The 20,539-nt window shown below is 46.5% G+C and overlaps 1 protein-coding gene across 1 annotated transcript in view; it reads left to right on the plus strand.

Moving 5' to 3' along the window:
- ptprfa (protein tyrosine phosphatase receptor type Fa) overlaps window positions 1-20,539 on the plus strand; it is a 343,585-nt gene that overhangs the window by 156,616 nt on the left and 166,430 nt on the right. Inside the window, exon 12 of the mRNA XM_079267305.1 lies at window positions 19,310-19,427. Coding sequence (XP_079123431.1) covers window positions 19,310-19,427 — 118 coding nt within the window. The remainder of the gene's footprint in view (window positions 1-19,309; window positions 19,428-20,539) is intronic.

Consider the following 20,539-nt stretch of genomic DNA (forward strand, 5'->3'; position numbering starts at 1 on the left):
TCTCTTTATAGATGTCACAGTGAACCTGGAGATTAGTTTTTCGCCACCTGCGCTCAGCTTTCCGACATTTTGACCAACGTAGCATTTCTCCAAGGATATCTTTGCTTACCCGAGACAACCTTCACTTTAGTGGGTGCAATGGCATCAATAATATTTTTAACTTTAAAATTGAAGCCATCTACAAGCTCATTGACTGAGAGGCAAGAGAGGGCTGGTGTGGAGGAGAACTTCTGAATAAATAGTTCACTGGTGTTTTCAGAGATGTAACGCTTTGTCACAACCTTGGTTTGGACATTTGTGTGCAAGGAGATTGCACTGTCAAAGAAAACACAGAAATGATCAGAGAGTGCAACATCAGTCACAGCAACCTTGGAAATGTTTACACCTTTGGTGATGATTAAGGACAATTTTATTTCAAAGATGCTCCCCCCTCTTGGACAATCGGATCATAATCTGATATTATTGACACCCAGCGACTCTCCTTTAATTCGGAAGCTGCCAGTTACGTCCAAGTCTGTTGGTGTGTGGACGGAGGATGCATGTGAACCGTTCAGAGGGTGCTTTGAGTGCACTGATTGGACTGTGTTTCTGGAGGATGACAATGATCTGGACAGCATCTCTTATAAAGTCACCAGTTATATTAATTACTGTGTCGAGAATATCATTCCCTGTAAACAAATAAAAACTTTCCCGAATAACAAACCTTGGGTGACAAGGGAGATCAAAGTTGCTATTAATAGGAAGAAAACTGCTTTTCGCAGCGACAAAGACATGATCAAAACTGCCCAAAAGGAATTAAAAGCAATAATCAATCAGGGTAAGCGTAAATATAAGGAAAGGGTTGAAGGACAGATGTCCAACAGTAACACAAGGGGCCTCTGGAACGGCATGAAATCTATTACTGGTTATGGGACCAGCTCTGCCAGCGTCCCTGGTGCTGGGATCAATGTAAATGAAGCAAACCAGTTCTTTGCAAGGTTTGATGAATTTGATTTCTCTGCATCTCACGAGAGCATCCTCTCTTCTCTTGCACTGAGTAGTCCTGAGGACTGTAGCCCAGCTATTAACTAAATGTTGAGGAGGTTCGACAGCAGCTAAAGCGCCTTAAGGTTAACAAGGCAGCAGGCCCTGACGGTGTCCATCCACGCACCCTTAAGGTCTGCGCCGACCAGCTGTGCTCAGTCCTTCATTTGATCTTTTCCTTGTCTCTGTCTTCATCGAAAATTCCAGTAATGTGGAAAACATCTTGTTTAGTCCCAATCCCAAAGAAAAACAGTGTGAGGAGTCATAGTCTTACTAACCTGAGACCTATAGCTCTGACGTCGCACATAATGAAATGTTTTGAAAGGGTTGTCCTGGGTCACCTGAGTACACAGGTCTCAGTCTTCCAAGATCCTTTGCAGTTTGCATACAGGAAGGGTGTAGGGGTAGATGATGCACTACTTTTTATGCTCCACACTATTTATAGTCATCTTGCAACAACTGCCAGCTCTGTTAGGATCATGTTTTTTGACTTTTCCAGTGCTTTTAATACAATCCAATTGCACCTGTTAGCTAAAAAACGTATGACTTTTAAACTGCACAATACAACTGTTGCTTGGGTTTTGGATTACCTACTGTCTCGACCATAGTTTGTCAGGCTTGATAACAAACTGTCTGACACCATCTTAACTAAAACTGGAGCTCCACAGGGAACAGTTGTATGCCCCCTTTTATTCTCACTTCATACAGCTGACTACAGGCAGAGCCATGTGTCCTGTAACATCCAGAAGTTCTCAGATGACACTGCTCTGGTTGGTCTACTTACCCGAGGCAACGACCTGGCCTACAAACAGGAGGTTGAATCATTTGTCAGCTGGTGTGATGAAAATGTTTTAAAACTAAATATTGGAAAGACCAAAGAGTTGGTCATTGATTTTAGAAGGAGGAGGTCTCCCCAGTGACTAGTGCAGGTCAGCAGGTAGAGATAGTCCAGTCCTATGAATATCTCGGGGTCTATCTGGACAGAAAATTAAACTGGAAGAAGAACACTGATGCTGTTTTAAAAAGGCTCAGTCAAGACTCTTCTTCCTGAGGAAACTTAGATCCTTTGACATCAGCAGGAAGCTTCTTCATGTTTCCTATCAGGGGATCTTGGCTAGTGTTCTTTTTGATGCTGTGCTCTGCTGGGGGGGGCATCACTGTGGATGATAAAAACAGGATCAATAAGATGATCAGAAAGGCTGGCTCAGTGATTGGTCTAACCCCAGACTCACTAGAAATCACTGTTGAAAAGCGAACAAGGGCCAAGTTAAAAACAATTGTCCATCCACTACACAGTGTCTTCAATGGACTCCGAAGCTCATTTAGTGAGAGACTCAGGACGCCTCAGTGTTCTACTGAACGAATAAGAAGGTTTTTCGTTCCAGCAGCAGTCCGATTTTTTTAATGAACACCTTTTTATCTTTCTGATGTCAATCATGTTTTATATGGCATTCTCTGGTGTTATTCATCCTTTGTAATGTGTTTTTGTCTGTTGTTTACTATGGACTGTGTCGTCCGTATGAGTTTTTGGGTGACAAATGAGTTTCCCCACTGGGGATTAATAAAGTTTTCTAATCTAATTAATCTTTTCTATTTATCTTTTATGTCCATTAAGGATATGTGCTTAAAAATCATAAAAAATATGAATCATTATATTCTTAATTTTTCTTCAGTATCACAACTTTCCATTATTCAGATTCAGCTAAATCTAATACAAAAAATTGGCTCCATTGCAACATTATACTTCCTGTTACTTTATATACCTCCAAATTCACCCAAAATGGAAATAAGTAAAAGAAAACCATCAAAGTGAAAAATGCAAGAATTTCAACTTTTTGGGACAATCATGACAGAACTAATGCTCAAAATGTCCAATCAGCTGGTTCTTAAATCCGTGGAACACTGGTGCATCCATTCATATAAGATGTACTTGACGTGTATTGAAAATATGTGGACAAAAATGTATTTTGTCAATTGTTTGACATAAAAAGAGTACTGTCTTGAAACAGGTATTGTACCAATCCCATGACACATGATAGTATTTCCGTGTATGCTAACACAAAATTACATGTAGTGTCTATTCTAGAAGCCTGAAAAGGAAGGGAGTGAAATGTAGTCATTTTGGGCCAGTCCACAGTGCAACAGTGAAACATCTGGCTGTTTTTTGTGAATGATTAAATAAGCACGCATGAAGGCGAGTTGTTCCTATAGCCAACACAAATAATTCCTGGAGAAGCAAAGGGGCTCCAACAACTGATGGCGAAATGTCATATGACTTCACAGCAGTGTAAACCCTCATCAGCCCCCTCTGTATCATTCTCTCTTCATCTTTGTTTGTCTCTTTCTCTCATTCTGATCTGAGCACAAGCTCGGGGATGAGCTCTGATGTCTAAAGAATAGATGAGACAGTGAAAATGAGCGCTCTCAGGCTCATCACCGAGGATATCTTCTCTCTGTTCTCATGAAGAGAGGATGTGTTTGAGATAAAGAAACCAGCATTAAACCGCCGACATTTAGATCACATCTATCAGGATTCAGGATTGAGGTGTAAACATAGGATGCCGGAGAAAACATGGCGGATGCTGGCAAAACTCTTGGCTGCCGCTCCGTACTGGATTGTTAAGTTTTGCTGTTTAAATGGATCTCAATGCTAAAAACCTGGCCGATAAAGTTGAGCTGCTTGCTTGCGACTAGCTACTGCCGTCTACCATCCAATCTACCCAAACATCTTCACTGGATTAACCACACCAGATCAACCTACCGTATCCTTCTGCCAAAGCTACCTCCGTGCTAGCCCTGGGACTCCCGGGTCTGGTCCACAGCGCTACATGGTTGTCCTGCTACTGGAGCTGTCTGTCTTCCCTGCCTGCTACATCGCTTGCCAACACGAGCGGCCAGCACGAGCACATCTGTTCATCCTGCCGGGATATTTCCGTCCCGGCGCGGTTAGCAGGCTCGGGTTGGTCTTCTCCACTAGCCACAGCCGCACCAGACCGCCATTTTCCGGGCAGGATCGTCCGGCAAATAGGCTGGTAGCCCCTCCAGGCCACCACTCCTTCCTCACCGGACTGTTGGCGTCTTGCCGCTGTTATGCTTTGGATCATCCCGTTGATACTCCTGGGTCGCACATCGCTTCTCCCCTCACGGACAGCCGGCTCTTGGTCACCAGCTAATGCTAGCTTACCGCTAGAGCTCTCCAACCGGACCATGCCGCCACTGTACTCCACGTCAGATCTTCACAACTTCAACAACCACCTGCGTCCGGACTGTATGGACATTCTCAAAGAACATGGAATACTTCGCCGAGGCCATCCTTCACACAGAGGTTCTGGTCGCATGTTTACATACAACTTCACGTCCTCAAACTCCATCCCATCCCTATGGTCCTGTCGCACCCGAACTTCCTCGTTACGTCACCACAACAAACAACACGTGAATCTGTCCAATCTCCGTCCCCTTCCTCAGTCCTCACAGCCTATCACAAAGCAACGTCACCTGAAACTGGCTTTGCTCAACACTCGCTCACTCAACAATAAAAGCCTCATTCAGAATGAATTCATAACGGACAGTTACCTTGATTTCCTCTGCCTCACTGAAACATGGCATAAACCCCTAGATTACTTCTCACTGAACCAGACCACTCCCACAGGATTCACATACATTGACAAACGTCGTCCTCAGGGGCGGGGAGGTGGTGTTGCTGCTGTTTCCAGGAAGGACATTAAAACAACCACCATTCCCATTCCTGCCATTCATTCTTTTGAACACCTTGCCTTCAAGCTCTCTGGTCCCACTCCTTTGGTTACAGCTGTAATCTACCGTCCACCCAAGCCAAATCCCTCCTTTCTCTCTGACTTTTCAGATGCTCTGACTCAGCTATGTGCCATCTCACCTTCCGTTCTCCTCTTAGGTGATTTTAACATCCACATTGATAACGCTGACTGTAAATCTACGGCAGAATTCCTGGAACTACTACAATGCTTCAACTTCACACAACATATCAACTTCCACAGCCGAGGGCACATCCTGGATCTGGTCTGCTCCACTGGTCTCACAATACCGCAACTCTCCAACCTCAACATCTCTGACCACCTGGCTATCACCATGGACATTGACATCCCTATCCCCATCCCAAAAGCTAAGTGCAACATATCCTTCAGAAATCTCAAATCTATCTCCCCCACAACTCTTTCAGCCTCTCTTGCCAGTACCATGTCTGCCTCCCCTGCCCCGCTGTCTGATAATCCCTCCGATCTTGTAGACTACTACAACAACACACTCTCCTCCTGTCTGGATCAGCTGGCTCCCATCAAAACCAAAACTGTCTCATTCACACACTCAGCCCCCTGGTACACTCCCGAACTCCACCAGATGAAATCTCGAAAGCGCCAGCTTGAAAGACTCTGCAAGAAAACCGGTTTAACAGTCCATCTCCAGGCCCTCTCCGACTACTTTCAACAGTACAAAGACGCTCTCATCTCAGCCCGGTCCACCTACTACTCACACCTCATACACTTTGGCTCTTCTAACCCAAAGGCTCTGTTCTCTACAATAAACAAGCTTCTCAAACCCAAGGACAACACCTCCACATCCTTCACAGTGAACAAATGCAGCTCTTTTCTTTCATTTTTCCAAACAAAAATGGACACCATCTACAGCAACCTGAACACCTCCCCCGCTTTTTCCATCTCTCCACCTGCCCCCCCCCTCCACCCCTTTCTCAGTTCTCCCTTGTGTCCCCATTGGAGCTGCCTAAATTCACAACTGGAATGAGAAGCTCCACCTGCATCCTGGATCCTATCCCATCTAACCTGGTCAAGCACTGTCTCCCAGCCATCTCACCACTCATCACAGTCATCATCAACTCCTCCCTCAGCTCCGGTTCAGTCCCCGACAGACTTAAACTGGCTGCTGTCACCCCCATCCTCAAAAAACCTGGACTTGACCCTGACACCATGAGCAATTTCCGTCCCATTTCCAATCTTCCCTTTCTGTCAAAAATACTGGAACGCATTGTCACCACACAACTCAAAGCCCACCTCATCTCCAACGATCTGTTCGAGCCATTTTAATCTGGTTTCCGCTCACAGCATAGCACTGAAACAGCCCTCCTCAAAGTCACCAACGACCTCCTCCTCTCCTCAGACGCTGGTCACCTCAACATTCTCATCCTCCTCGACCTCACCGCAGCTTTTGACACCATCAACCACAACATCCTGCTCTCCCGCCTCGAATCCTCCCTCAACATCACCGGAACTGCTCTCTCCTGGATTAAATCATATCTCACAAACAGACAACAGTTCATCAGTATCAACAACTGCACCTCCTCCACTGCTCCTCTGTCTCAAGGCGTCCCCCAGGGTTCGGTGCTTGGTCCTCTTCTGTTCATCCTCTACTTGCTCCCTCTTGGTAACATCATCCGTCAACATGGACTTCACTTTCACTGTTATGCCGATGATGTCCAACTCTACATCTCCACAAAAGCCATCACCACAACTACTCACTCCACTCTCACCAACTGCCTCACTGACATTAAATCATGGATGCAAACCAACTTCCTCAAACTGAACTGTGATAAATCTGACATGATCATCATCGGTCACAAATCCCTCACTAAAACCTGTCACAACTTCTGACTCACCATCAACAACTCCACTCTGTCTCCCTCCCCACACATCCGCAACCTCGGAGTCATGTTGGACAGCAACCTCTCCTTTGAACCCTCGTCAACCAAATCACCAGAACTGCCTTTTTCCACTTAAAAAAACATGGCCCGTCTCCGCCCATCACTCTCCTCATCTGCTGCTGAAACTCTGATCCACGCCTTCATCACCTCAAGAATTGAGTACTGCAACAGCATTCTTCACGGCACATCATCCAAAATCCTAAATAAACTCCAGTACATCCAGAACTCTGCTGCTTGCCTGCTCACCCAGATCCAACGGATGGAATACAAAATCCTTCTCACTCACAAAGCCCTCCACAATCAGGCCCCCTCCTACCTCACCGACCTGCTTCACCACCACACTCCATCCCGCCGGCTCCTCTGATGCCAACCTCCTGTCTCTTCCACTCAGGACCAAGCACCGGACATGGACAGAGCCTTCTCCATAGCTGCACCCTCCCTCTGGAACTCTCTCCCCAAACACATCCGAGACTGCACTGACCTTTCCACATTCAAATCACAAATCAAAACTCACCTGTTCAAAACTGCTGTTAATGTGTGACTATTATTGTGTACTTTGTTTTTATTGTATTTTTATATTTGATGATTTTAATGTAAAGTGTCTTTGAGTGTCAAGAAAAGCGCTATATAAATAAAATGTATTATTATTAAAATGTGATTTTCTTCTGCCCCAGAATACTGACTATGAATATATCCCAGTGGCAGAAGACACACTGAGCAAATAACAGTGCAACAGGAATTAAAGGAATTGTCTTTCTTTCACTCATTAGATACAGTCTCACAGATAGAATAGCAATGCTGTTTTACTTTCTTACTTGTTAGTCAACTTTTGCTCGGCACATTGATTCGTTATGCATCAAGTGGATTTTATTTCATGAACACTGGCATTATTAATAACATTGGATGCATACCTATACATGGACAGGTGAAGAACAGGTAATGAATCCTAGAAATATATTTCAATTTGAAATGGTTATAAATTAGGTTTAATGCAACAGTAGATACAATAGTACGTCACTGTAAGGTGTCATGGTAAACTCACTTTATAGGACTTATAGAATATTCCTTGTTATTCAAATTGTGTATGTACTGTATATGTTTGTGCCATTTTTATAGGCGTACATCTGCAGAAAAACCAAAGGGCTTGGTGCTGAGAACCACAGACAGGGTAGTGAAGTCAGAAGGTATTCAGAGACTGACTAACATATTGTTGGTTTTGGTATATTCAGGTGATTTGTTGACAATAAGACAAGTATAGAATATTGCCAGAACTAGGGTTGGTAATCTTGGAAAACAAGTACTGTATGCTAGATTTTAAAAGTGATCCAATCCAATAATAGTAGCGAGCAGCACTAGCTCCAAAAGTTTCTAAATCTAACAAGAAAGTCACAAAGTTGCCAACACTGACAGCCTTCAGGCCTGCCTCCAAAGCCACTCCCCCAGAATTATTATTACGTAGTAATAATCAACCAATATGGCCATGATCAGTACTCACAGCTGTCAAGCTAGCAGCTCATGGAAGACTCTGGTGATGAGCATTAAGTGCACGGGAAAAATACGAGCTGGCAGGTAGCAGGCAGGTAGCAGGCAGGTAGCCCGTCCAATCATTATTCTCCAATCCAATCATTGCATTCAACTCATAGGAAATTATGGGACAGGCTTATTACAGCCACAGATACTACCATTTTGTTGTATCAGAGCATTTGATTCATTGTCTACTGTATAAAAATGTCAAAGAAAATATCAAAAATGTTTTTGAAGATGCCCAAGCCTACCTTTACCTGCTGCAGTACTTAACATCTGTGATGTGGCGTTGGCACTGTCACCAATGACAACATCACATGACCCCAGTATGTCAGTATCTCTTTGCCCATTTTCTGTGAGTAACATTTATTTTTTCATGTTGTTGATAATTTAGTATAGCAATATATGTATCTAGCATTGCAGATTTTTCAATTGTCCAAAGCATAGTCCATTGGCTTCCATTCATTTCACTACAAGATCAAAATGAACATGCAGGAAGATTTGGGCCTTGCTGAAATATCAAATGTCAAATAGGATAAGATGATGAAGGGTTGACATTTTGGACAGACGTGGATGTAAACTGCAACTTGACTGGTGGGCGGAGGCAAACAGCCGTCAGGCGATAATTCTAGTTTTTCACTCTCATGCCAAGCTTGTTTCTAGAGTGGAATCTGATGGTGTGACGGGCGGTTCATGTTTGTGTGTTGTAATGCCGTTGATGTGTGTATTAGCTGGGGGTGTCATGGTGTCATCCATTGTGCTTTGATATGAACCCAGACAGTGACACAAGACTTCATGGTGCAAGGTTTGCTGCTGAAGACCAGGATGACAACTGCGACAACTGATGACAGCGCGCGCGTGTGCCTGTGTGTCTTGACAGCCTCGGATCACAGCCTCACAGTCTCTGAGGAGCTGCAGCTATAAACGCTGGTTTGATTTTATTCTGGAAGTTGTGGTTGTGGTTTTACTGTCGGTTGGTGTCTGTCTGAGCCGGGGGATGATTAGCTGTAAGCCTGCCTTGGTATACAGAATATTACAGAACAGACACGTGTGGACATGGAAACTCTGCAGCAGTAATTGTCAAACGAGTGTTCGGCCTCTCCGGCTGCCTCCTCTCGCGCTTCAGTTGAATTTCAGTGATCACATGTTTTCATTATTTGACGGTGGAGTCTGTGTAACACAGAGGTTTGTGTTCTGGTACCTTCCATGTAGTAATGGCTGAGACTGCTTTTTGATTCTGCTGGAGTCCAGCTCCTGTTGGTTTATTCTTCAATAAAAGTCCACAGAGACCAGCAGTGCATACAGCTTTTGTTTGCGAAGGTACAAATCTGCGCTGAGCATGAGAAGTACCGTGTCTGTACCCCTGGAGCCTGCTTTATTACTTTCCTGCAATGCTGATCCGTTTTGCAACTCCATGAGCCATCTCAGACTTATCTGGAGTGCAAGGTTATTAATGAAGGATTACTTGAGTAGAAAATGATCTGTTTATTTATGCTGTATTTTTGTGGTGTTTTGGGTTTAACGTTTGTTTATTTGATGTCTAGGAGACATCTTGGCACTATGCAGAGAATATTTGTTCTCACTTTCATCCCTTGGATTCAATGTGTTGACGAATCTGTCAGGTCTGCCTGACAGATTGAGAAAACGACTCTACTTCTCATTTGATTGATTACCTCAGTAAACTGCATGATCTTCATTTAGTAAATCATGGTCCATTTAGAGTCAAATAGAACAGAGGTCTCCAACCTTTCTTGCACCATGGACCGGTTTCATGGTAGACAATATTTTCACGGACCAGCCTTCAAAACACGACGAAATCAAATGATACGATCGTCATGAAAACAAATATAAAATGCATAAATAAATACAACTCACTATAACGCTGAATCAGTGGAGCCCTGAGCTTGTTTCTGTGCAACGAGACGGTCCATCTGGGGTAACCGGAGACAATGACACCCGAAGTCTGTTCCTGATGTCCAGTCTGTAGTTTATCTACTCCTTTAGTTTTGATTGCTGTCACTGCAGAACATCCCGCTTCACAGAGAGGATGTGTGAAATGGAAGCAGGGTGTTCAGTGCTTTAGTGGTGATCTCAGGATATTCAGCCTTGATTTGAATCAAACACCAGCAGAGTTCTTGTCTCAAGCATACTTTTAAGGCCACCGTCATTTACAACCTCCAGCAGCTGATTGTCCTGTCGACACATGTTCTGCAGAGAGGGCTTGCAGCGTCAGAATTACTCCTGATATTGTCTGTTAAATGAAGCTCTTCTTCTGTCTCCTTGGTGTCCTCTTCACCTTTGCAAAGAAGCGCTCCAAAAGTGTTTTACTCATTTTCGCTAGTTTGTGGGCTTCATTGTTGAGGTAACGTATCACGTGACCGAGACGAGCGTCTTGACATGTCAAGAGGCACAGGTGGATGAGATTGCGAGAGAATCCGGTCATTTTTCAAAATAAAACTTCTTTCAGACTCTGATAATCAATAAAACCGAAATAATATAATATTTATTCTTTCTGTGTGGCCCGGTACCAAACTGGTACTGGAACTGGAGGAGGGTTTTCGACCACCCGGTGGACTCCGAGGATGCAGCTCAACGCCTCCTCCGCTTACGACAGGGTCAAGCGAGTGTAGCGGAACACTCAGTGGACTTCCGCATTCTCGCCGCTAAGGGGACTATCCGAAGCCGTGAAAGATGAACTGGCAACCTGTAATAAGGCCGGCTCGTTGGAGGAGCCGATTAAACTCTCGATCGGGCTGGATAATCGGATGCGGCAGAGGCGACGTGAGAGGAACTACAGGTCCCAAGGGGCATCGCCCGTGACGTCATCCTCTTCCAGCTTCCACCCTCGTGCTCCTGCGTCAGCCTATCAGGATGAGCGGATAGGTCCTCAGGCTTCGGATTCGTTCCCCTCTTCCACCTCGGAGGTGGAGCCTATGCAGCTCGGCCGTGCCCACCTTTCGCCACAGGAGAGAGATAGGCGGATCAGAGCAGGCGAGTGCCTGTACTGTGGCCGCCTGGGACATTCCATTTCCTCCTGTCCAGTTCGATCAAATGGGGGCGCTCGCCAGTAATGGTTGGGATACTGGTGAGCGGACCCGAGCCTTCTCTCAACTCCCTACCAAGACTGTTGTTGCCTGCGTCTCTCTCTCTGCACTCTCGCTCCCTCTCTCTCTCGGCTCTGGTGGACTCTGGAGCAGAACAAAATTTCATGGATACTGAATTTATAGCCAGAGCCCAGATTCCCTTGGAGATGCTAGAGTGTCCGCTAGTGGTCAATGCCCTAGACGGCAGCTTCCTAGCCAGAGTCACTCACCGGACCCAGCCGCTGCAGCTCATCCTGTCCGGTAATCACAGAGACTTCAGTTTTACGTTTTTCCTTCTCCGCAAAACCCCCTAGTTCTGGGCCACCCTTGGCTCACCACCCATAACCTTCGGATTGACTGGGCGGTGGGGAGGATTGCCGCATGGAGCCCCTACTGTCATGCTAACTGCCTAAGATCTGCGCTACCCCCTGTAGGACCTCCCCAGGGCTACCACGAGCCTTTGCCAGATCTCGCATCCGTGCCCACCGCCTACCATGACATCGGGGAAGTGTTTAGCAAGGCTCGGGCCCTCTCCTTACCACCTCACCGCCCCTACGATTGCGCTATTGACCTCCACCCGGGCACTACGCTCCCTTCCAGTCGGTTATATAACCTGTCTAGACCTGAGAAGGCATCCATGGAGGAGTACATCTCACAATCTTTGAAAGCTGGAATCATCCGCCCGTCCTCATCACCACTCGGCGCTGGATTCTTCTTTGTCTCTAATAAGGATAAGAGCCTCCGGCCCTGCATAGACTATCGGGGTCTGAACAGCATCACCACCCGGAACAAATACCCTCTGCCACTGATTAATTCTGCATTTGAACCCTTGTCTGGAGCCACAATCTTCACCAAGCTTGACCTTCGCAATGCATACCACCTGGTGCGGATCCGAGCAGGGGATGAGTGGAAGACAGGGTTCAACACCCCCCTCGGTCACTTCGAGTACTTGGTCATGCCGTTTGGACTAACCAATGCCCCAGCAGTTTTCCAGGCGTTGGTAAACGACGTACTCCGGGACTTCCTGAACCGTTTTGTGTTCATGTACATCGATGATATACTCATCTATTCTGCGGACCTTCAGGAGCATCAGCGCCACGTTCGGTTGGTCCTCCAGCGCCTACTGGAGAACAAGCTGTTTGTGAAGGCAGAGAAATGTGAGTTCCATGTGACCTCAGTTCAGTTCCTGGGATTCATCATTGAGAAGGGTCAAGTGAGGACTGATCCAGAAAAGGTCAAGGCTGTAACTGAATGGTCAACTCCCTCCTCCCGGAAACAGCTAAACAGTTTCTGGGGTTTGCCAACTTCTACCGCCGATTCATCAGGAACTACAGTAAGCTAGCAGCCCCACTCACTGGGCTCACCTCTTCCAAGACCATATTTGTATGGACACCGGAGGCCGGTCAGGCATTCAAACTCCTCAAGGAACGGTTCTCCTCCGCCCCCATCCTGATTCAGCCCGACGACACCAGACAGTTCTTTGTTGAAGTGGACGCCTCGGACACAGGCGTGGAGGCCATCCTGTCACAACGTTCGGACTCTGACTCGAAGTTTTGCCCTTGCGCCTACTATTCCTGCCGGTTGAACCCAGCAGAGAGAAACTACGACGTTGGAAACAGGGAACTGCTGGCAATTAAGCTGGCTCTCGAGGAGTGGAGACACTGGCTAGAGGGGGCTGTTCATCCGTTCGTGGTCTGGACGGACCATAGGAACCTGGAGTACATTCGGACGGCCAAGCGGTTAAACTCTCGCCAGGCTCGGTGGTCATTATTCTTCGGACGTTTTGACTTCACCATCTCCTACTGCCCAGGCCACAATAATACCAAGCCTGATGCTCTCTCTCGCCAGTTCTCTCCCGAGGGTCACTCCTCCAGTCCTGGTACCATCCTCCCTGCAACCTGTGTGGCAGCCGCTCTCACCTGGGAGATCGAATCAGTGGTGCAGGACGCTCTCCGGACCCAGCCAGACCCCGGAGGCAGACTCTCCTGTCACCCTGGTGTCAGACGCACCATTGATCTGCTTCGGAGAGCCTTTTGGTGGACATCGCTGGAGGCAGACACCAGAGCATTTGTCCTCGCCTGCTCAACCTGTGCCCGCAATAAAGCGTCACACCGACCTCCCGCCGGCTTGCTGCAACCCCTCCCAGCGCCACATCGTCCCTGGTCCCATATCTCCCTGGACTTCGTCACAGGCCTGCCACCCTCGCAAGGAAACACGGTCATCGTTACGGTGGTGGACCGCTTCTCCAAGGCGGCTCACTTCCTCGCTCTGCCCAAACTTCCCTCAGCTCAGGAGGCAGCTGACATCATGGTCAGCCAGGTGTTCCGTCTGCATGGGATCCCTGTGGACATTGTGTCAGACCGAGGCCCGCAGTTCATATCCCAGGTCTGGAGAGCCTTCGGCCGGGCCCTCGGCGCAACCATCAGTCTGTCCTCTGGGTTCCACCCCCAGTCCAACGGGCAGACGGAGAGACTTAATCAGGAGCTCGAGGCCTCCCTCCGCTGCGTGGCAGCATCGAATCCCTCCAGCTGGAGTACTCGCCTGCCTTTGGTGGAGTATGCCCACAACTCTCATAAATCATCGGCTACTGGTTACACTCCTTTCGAGGCCTCCCTGGGTTACCAGCCACCTCTGTTCCCCGCCCAGGAGGTGCAGCGCCACCTTCGTCGCTGTAGGAAGGTGTGGAGGGAGACCTGGGTCGCCCTTCTCCGCACGGCGGAACAAAACAAACATTTGGCGGATCGCCACCGCATCCGTGCTCCACATTACCAAGTCGGTCAAATGGTGTGGCTCTCCGCGAAGGACATCCCATTACGGACCGAATCCCCGGAAGATGTCTCCCCGGTTCATCGGCCCTTTTGAGGTCCAGGCCATTATCAACCCTTCCGCAGTTCGTCTGAAGCTCCCCTCATCCATGAGGATCCACCAGACGTTCCACGTGTCACTGATCAAACCGGTGTCCACCTGTGCCCTCCGGCCAGACCCCCACCACCTGACCGACTCTTCGACGGAGGCCCGGCGCATACGGTCAACAGACTTTTGGATGTTTGCCGTCGGGGTTTCCAATACCTCGTGGACTGGGAGGGATACGGTCCTGAGGAATGCTCATGGGTGCCCCGGTCTAGGATCCTCGACCCCACTCTAATTCGGGATTTTCATCGACTGCACCCGGACAAGACTGGCAGACCGCCTGGAGGCTCCCGTTGAGGGGGGGTTACTGTCAGGATCCCTGTCTGACCCATTGTGTTAACCTCTGTTTCCCCCCCCCAATCTCCTCTCCTCATGTGTCTGTCATTCCCCTGTTTGTTTTGTTATGCCATGTGCTTGGTGTTTTCTCGGACCTGCCTCCAGACTCCTCCCACTGCTACCGCCCTGATGGATGCACAGCTGCGGACAATCTGGCTCGTTACCCGGCAGCATATCAGCCCTGGTCTTGCAGGTCTGGGTTGTCAGTCCGTATTGTTTTCTGCCTCGGTAGCCTCCGCCGTTCCGTGAGTTGAACCCCATTGTATCTTCCTGTTCTAATCTCTCTCCTCTCTGCTACGGGTGTAGAGTACTGGTCGATCGACGTACTCTCCGGTGTCGAGCCACGGGACATCACACCGTCGATCTGCCAACCCTCTGGTGTCGAGCCACGGGACTCACACCGGCAATCCACCTGCCCTCCGGTGTCGGACCACGGGCTCCACACCGTCACGCACCTTCTAAATAAACCCTGTTACATCGGACTCTGTCTCCTGTGGTCTTGCATTTGGGTCCTACCCGTGAACTCCCGTGACACTTCTGAGATGACGAAAGGACCAGTACTGCTCTACTTCCGGTGCCCTTGCTCAGACCACACTGATTTACGAACTCAGCCTTCATTTTGGTCTCAACTACACACCTGTAGAGTTTCATGACTGCGTCGTGCACGGTTGTGACTATCACAAGGACAGACAGACGGCCTGATGACTCACACAGACTCACAAGGTGAAAACAACACCTGCGTCGCCGTCGCAGCTGGTAAAGGTATCGGAACATATCAGGTATATTGAACATCTTTAATACCTAAGGTACATGAATACAAACTAACCCCCTGCATAGATGTCCACATCAAAATGATAAAATACAACAGTAAGATAACGTGATTCCTTTCTAGTTGGGGACTCATGTAAATCTTCATCAATGACCTGACCCCTTGACAAATTGATGTTTGTTGGAAGGTGGTTTCTCCATGTGGCAGCAGTGGAAAAAACAAGCTACTGTGGCCGCGACACGTCATTTTATGTGAAACCGCCAGCAAAAAAAAAAAAAAATGTAAATTTAGACTTGATGATACAAATATTCCCACAGTCGAAGTTATGAGATAGAAAATCAAAATGATGAGATACTTAAACACAGTCCCAGAAGCAGCTCTTTGGCTGGTTACTGTACACTCTACATGAAATGTATTGTGAGTACATTGAAGACTTTAAACGTGTCTTTACAACACATGAAATACTTCATGTGGGATTGTGCAAATGCACCCTTGAAAGGATTTTAAGCTTTGAACAAAGTTATTGTAATAACTTGTATGATATTTGTCTTTGATATTTTCTTTAATAGTTTCCCACTACAGATATCCGCATGTTTTTTAATGTTCTGTCAGAACCTTTTTAGAACTGCCTACTGCAACTTGCCATGGCAAAGAGGTCTGTGATTGGTTATTAGGGCCCGAGCTACAGACAACGTCAGGCCGCGAAGGCCCTATTGATATTGTACCCGTTGGGGTAAACGTACACATGGTTGGAGGACTTGCCATGCATGAAAACTCACCGAATTGGCAAAAAGACCTGGTAAATACAGCCATCTGAAAAGACCTTCACTAAATTCAATATGGCGGAAAATCTCACCAGGCGGAGCTTAGGTGTCTGAGAGCCTTTTTTTTTTTTAGATCTAGCGGAGTCGGACATGTGTGTGGAATTTCAAGTCAATTGGACATACTGGCCGAGGGGCGTCGCCGGGCCAATTTGTAGGGGGTGCTAGAGAGCCATTTGTTTTTACATAGAAAGATGAATTATTTTTCAGACGCTAAGTTCACCCAGACCTGACAAGTTCCCAAAATTTGGTGAGTTTTCATGCATGGACAGTATCCCAGAAATGCTCCCAATGTACAAAAATAAGAATCAGAATAATAATACCCCTTACAATATCAATAGGGCCTTCGCAGGCCCGACGTTGTCGGTTGCCCGGGCCCCAATAATGTCCTCACTAAACTCTGATATGTACCTCTCTGTGATAAGTCAAATTGTCAAAATAATATAAAGTCAAAATAATTGTTGTGCAAAATAAATGTTTCATTGTATTTTCACTCAAAAACAGGGTCTACTTTATGTAAACAAGGTCTATTGGCCCTAAATTCCAAAATGAAGGGAATGATTTTGGGTAATGGGTTGGACTGAAGTAAGACTAAAGGTGTAAAACAGAATTGATTGACAATTTATACTATATGCTTTAAATAACCAGGCGGGGTCATTTCTGACCCCAGAGGGCAACAGGTGTATGGCAGTCGGGAGGACATTAAGGGTTAAAGGAACCTGCATCCACACGCTAATGTTGAACATTGTGTGAAGCAACCCGGACCAGACTTAAGGCCCTTGATCTAAGGTGAATCAGTTTGCAGAATTGTAAATTAGCCAAGGTTCCCTGGCTGCAATTTAAAATGTCAAATTAAATTAAGACTCTGGCTGCTGTGCGTAAAAACAGACAGATGAAAGACCAACTGGATTTATTTTTTTTCATTCCTTCTCCAAACGCATGAAAGTCTCTGGCAGCAGAAGTGAAAAAGAATACCAGCAGATTAAAATAATGAGGGTTTAGAGGACCTCGGTAGCTTCACATGAGTCACATGTCCCTCTTATCTTTCACCTTCTTAGCCCCGCAGAGAAGACAGGAAGGAGGGAGGGGTGTCTCTGGACTCTTGAGGCCCAGCTGAATTCTGCCCTGTGCATGTCTCCTTGTTAATGCACAGAAGAACCTTTTTAAACATCCTGTGATGGATATAAAATTGCCAGGCATGAAATAATAATTAGAGAGTTGGTTGTCGCTGGAACCCCTGGCTGCTCTGGCAGGGCCTTGCTAATTTGCACTGTCATCTCCGTGGATGGCACGGCAGGCCCGAGTCTGTAGGCGGAGGCGCCAGTCTGATGGGGGGGGGGGGGGATAAAACCTGCTGGGTGTTCTCTGCCGGAACTATCATCTGGCACCCACACCTCCGCCACCATCCCGCTGCAATTTGTCTCTCATCACAAGCTGCTTTATCTCTGCAGCTCCTCTCCACTCATCACTCAGGAGCACCACTAGAAAGGGTTTTTCTGCTATCGGAGAGGAGTGGGTTTGAATGAAGTGAAGGCTTTGAATGGACTCCCAGCAGCTGACAGACTGCATGTTGCTGTATTAACAAGACGTGTTTGAGCAGCGGAGCAGCATGTATGAACGTGTGCTCTGTGATGTGTGTGGGCAGGCGTGTTCTTGAGGGGACATATCGAGTTTGATGTGCATCTGAAGTCTCTTGTTCTTGCTGTTTTCTTTGCCTTTGAGCCTTCAATACTGTCATCCAGTGCATGCATGTGTGTGTCATATGGGAATGAGAAGCATGAAATGACCAGTTTATTAGATCAAATACAGTATCCGAGTACAGCATAGGCCTGGGACCTAGTTCAGTTGAGGCTGAGGCTGAAGGCAGTTTCTGACCAAACGGAGAACTTTCTGCCATTGAGGGCTTTTTTTCTTAATGCATTGCTCTGCTGATAGGAACGCTGGAGGGACGTAAGCTCGCCAGCTCCGCTGATCTCACACATCTCCAGCGAGGAGAAGCTACAAGCTCTCTTAGCTTTATCATTTGTAATATAATAAGAATAAAACAAATCAAAAATAAAAACAACTCTGTTACATGACACAATCATACGAACACAAGCAAAATAGGCGTCATGATACCTTTTTAAATTTCAGTTTGAATTGACTTCTTTGGCTCAATGGCTGTGTTTTGTGCTACTAGGTTAGCTCACTGAGCAGCGTTCTTTGCTCAGTGGGTGTGTGCTAATGAACAAGTTAACTTGTCCGTGCTTTCTTCCATTTCTGTACACTTATGGCATACATGGTTCCTCTTGTGTTGGGTTAAGAAAGTTAAGAAAGTCCTGTAAGCTTGTTCTGAGGACTATGATCATTCCTTGTTCTTGCGGTGCGGATACAATAAAAAGGGAATTCGTGAAACTATGAAAAAGGTCTTCCGATCTAAAAGCACCTTAAGTCTGCTGTTTTCACAACATCCCCCTCTCACTGCAGTGTAGATCCAGTGGACCCTGTGGACCCAAGCTATGCTGTCACTCTTCATCAACGTGTTCTACATTCATAAAACAATCTGTTTCAAATGAATCGGCTGACTGAAATTTCATTAATTTCAGTTATTTAATTATAAGAACAACACACATTAATCATCACTTCTGTAAACGTGCCAGTGTTAGTCAGCTGGCTGCAGTTCTGTGATGTTGACGTGATCTTGATGTTTCTAAGCCAATGAGGGGATCAAATGTACAGACAAATAACACTAGCTAGCAGCTTACAGTGAGGAGACAGCGAACTGTTGTAAACAGACCTCCAGGTTAGTCTAACTTGTTTTAAAGACAAACTGTAAACTGACTGTCCTTAAAGATCCATCACAGTTCAAACACTCACTTCCTGCTATCTAATGGTACCGTCAAGGACCAGGAAACGCCATTGAGCATTTCATCTGAATGCACTCCAGCTCTACATCCATGACCCTCACTTGACGTTTTCCTCAAAGAACAGTTTGAAGAGTGTTGGAAATGCATTTTGTCACTGAGCTTAACTCATTTGCCTTGTAAAGTGTACTGGCTGATGCAACCGAGGCCATTGTCTCAACCTGAATGTTGCCTCTTTCCCTCCATCTCCATTCCTCTCTGCGCCCCTCCCTCCCTCCCTCTTTCCTCCTCTTCTTCGTCTCTCGACCACACAGGAGGCCATTGTGACAGGTCTGCTGCCAGAGACAACCTACTCTGTGACTGTGGCTGCGTATACCACCAAGGGGGATGGAGCTCGCAGCAAGGCCAAGGTGGTCACCACCACAGGAGCAGGTGTGTTGCATCCACCACATTTTCCCCCATCTTCACGGTTTACTGCCTACCGCCACTATTGTTATGGTAAAAAAAAAAAAGTACTTAGTGTATTCTCAAGGCCGGTCTCAAAACCCCTTTTTGAAGGTCTTGTCTCGGTCTAAGACAAAGAGGACTCTGGATTTTATATCAAGAGGGGTCAAGACCACACCTGCAGTACGGGTTATAACTTAACTGCCCGTACATTGTCTGATTTATTTGTTAACATCAAACTGTGATGAATTACAATAGAATTGACCTCTGCAAAGCCTTTTGATTCTTTGATCAAGACGTTTCTAATGGGACACTTATACATATGATACACATATGCAGTATACACGGGGAAAGAGAGGTGATGAAGAGGAATCCTCATTCATTCTTATGGGAATGTGGATTAGTGTGAGTTGCATGTTCCTTTGTCATCTCTGACTGGTCGTGGTCTTGACTCGGTTTTAATACACTCTGGTCTTGGTTTAGGTGCTCTTTAATACAACACTGCTTAAAAGATTATGGTTTATTTCTTCATTTGAATTGCTAGCCATTGGTTTTGTTGTTGATGATGTGCTATACAAATAAACTTGCCTTGCCTTGCCTTGCCTTGATAACAGTGTACTCAGCGAAGTAATTTCAGAGATCCAAAAATAGATCCAACAGGGCAACAAGCATGAGGGGCAGGTTGTAAACAAACCTCAAAAAATACAGGAGAATGTTAAAATTACACCATTCTGAACATCAATTCAAGGTTACAGACCAAATTCCAGGTTAACTTTGACTTACTGTACGTGCCTTAGTTGTTGGCTCTCACTTTGTTACCGTGCAATGAGGGATTGTTTCCGACAAATAATCAGAGAGCCAATCTCTCCGCGTGTTTACAACCCGTTTGATCGTCCGACTGCTCGTGCATGTTGCCTGTCGGAGGAAGAAATCTCCTCACGATGAAAGTGGAGCAGGCCAGCACACGTGGGCTGCAAGCTTGACAGTCACACGGCGCTAAAAACGTTACCGAAACTGGTTTACCGTCAAAAAGGATTTTAATCCTGCTGATGCAATTACAGTTATACAATGGAGTACATTACTCCTATGAAATATTACAA

Source organism: Melanostigma gelatinosum, assembly GCF_949748355.1.
Source record: "Melanostigma gelatinosum genome assembly, chromosome: 4".
Classification (NCBI taxonomy): Eukaryota; Metazoa; Chordata; class Actinopteri; order Perciformes; family Zoarcidae; genus Melanostigma; species Melanostigma gelatinosum.